This window comes from Suillus subaureus, assembly GCF_016647635.1.
Source record: "Suillus subaureus strain MN1 chromosome Unknown BJ212scaffold_665, whole genome shotgun sequence".
NCBI lineage: Eukaryota > Fungi > Basidiomycota > Agaricomycetes > Boletales > Suillaceae > Suillus > Suillus subaureus.
The window spans coordinates 1-1,907 of NW_024539221.1; the positions used below are offsets into that span (position 1 = coordinate 1).

General features: G+C 43.3%; 1 protein-coding gene across 1 annotated transcript; it reads left to right on the forward strand.

The window, feature by feature from the left end:
* Positions 1-371: 371 nt before the first annotated feature.
* On the forward strand, positions 372-634 carry BJ212DRAFT_1491138 (uncharacterized protein; the record flags this gene model as incomplete). The annotated part of the gene is made up of 2 exons (XM_041341490.1): positions 372-528; positions 567-634. The coding sequence occupies 2 exons, from the start codon at positions 372-374 to the stop codon at positions 632-634; spliced, it is 225 nt and encodes a 74-aa protein (XP_041184750.1).
* Between the last annotated feature and the right edge of the window lie 1,273 nt (positions 635-1,907).

Genomic DNA, 1,907 nt, shown 5'->3' on the forward strand with positions numbered 1-1,907 from the left:
CAAGTTGCTGCATATTGTGTGTTGTCTATTTGGCAACAGCTAAAGCCAAACAGCCCAAACCACATCCAGAACTAGCTATCTGCATTTTCCAGTGTTGAAATTGCAAATTGTCCAGTAGCTGACTTGTGGTTGAGGCAAGAATGGGTGTACCTTTCCATAGACCCACCTTCACATGTGCATTGGTCGTGCCTCCCATCAGAAAGCTGGAAACTAGATATTGAGTATCACATGTGGAACACTCTGCATCCACCTGTTCACCTTCCATGCATCAGCGTAAGTTTCAAAAGTGCTGCTATTCTGAGCACATTTATTTCCCTGACATCAGCTGTGAGTTTGTTGATTTTCACCGGCACTTGCTAGGCAATTCAATGATGGGTGGTGAATATGTTGAGCATGCTGAGTCTGGCAGAGACAGGAATGATGGTGAAGATGGCAAGGCTGATGAATTTGCAGAGACAGTACAAGATGAAAATGAACTCGCTATACAGTCTTTGCTCCTTCCAGGCACCTCAATCTTCCATCTTCATGGTTCCCTTCCTACACCAATCCATCTCACCTCTACACAGGTTTTCGTTTTTCCTTCCCAAAGCTCAAGAAATCCCACATCCTCTTATTGTCTTTTGTACATCTGTAACATCCTGTGATCTCTACTTGCCTCTGGTTCATTCAGCCATACAGCATGACCTGCTGATCAAAGGTGACACGACTGAGCATGTGTACAGAGTGGGACACAGCATGTGCAGGAAAGGGTGGTAAAACTTGGAGTATCATTGCGCTCAGCGAATCCAAATGAGTAAAATGAGTAGAGGGGAAGATGAAGGGCGATGTGATGGGAGACCAGCCTGACAGTCACAAAGTCAACATCACTCTTGAAGAGGCGAGCACCAAGAGCATATTGATGAAGGGCTTTGGTGAAAAAGGCTGAGTATGAGAAATGTGCTATAGAAGAGCAATTGTCTTTGGAATGGCGATGTGGTGCCTATTGGTAGGTTGTGAAATACCATACGTTACAAGGTTTTGGTTACAAGGCAAATCATATTGGCATGCAAAAGAGAGTTCACAATAAGTGTGCAGAGGTTGTTCAGCTGGTATAAAACTAAGACCTAGTAAGTTACTGTGGATTGATACAGAACACAATAAAAAATGAACATGAAGATACATGTCTAGATAGTTGCTAGCCTTGTGTAGCAAACACTGCTTGATTCATTTCCAATGTTTAATGGGCTATTGGAGGTGCCTGATTTGGGTGCACTGTTGCTATTGACCGAGAACTTGTCCGAAGTTTGTTTCTGGATGTGCAAACATGGGGTACAGTGGTGTTGGGCCTTGGAGAGGGGAAGGGTGACTGAAGCTTCCATTGTTGAGTGCCGGGAATTGGGACCAATGGCTGACAAACATTCATTAGGCTGTGTGTTGAAGATTCAAACTAAGGATGAGAGATAATTAGAAGAGGTTTCACAAAATGAAAAAAGTCAAACCTCAAGGTAATAACATTTGCAAGTTTCTGGGACTCCATCAGCAAAACCCTAACCCTATGTGCAGCACTGCACAACGCTGCACAGTAATCACAGTGTCACAGCAAGGTCCCCCCATGTACAGCGCTGTACAGTGCTGCACACTACACAATTTCTCAATAAAACATAATTATTAGCACACCATCTTGTTATATACATGTTTATGACTACATTACACTCATTTTTACATAGAATCAATACTTGTGTGGTGCTGCAGAGCCTTTACAACAAAATCTATGTGACCTGTGACACGCTGTGTGGCTGTGGCACTGTACCCAAATCAGGGTTTTGCTGATGTCAGATAAAATATCAAGACAAGATCGCATTCCCTTCAAACACACTGCCATTCAAGCCAGGAAAGGAGGTGACAATTCCAGAAAACCTGGAATATAC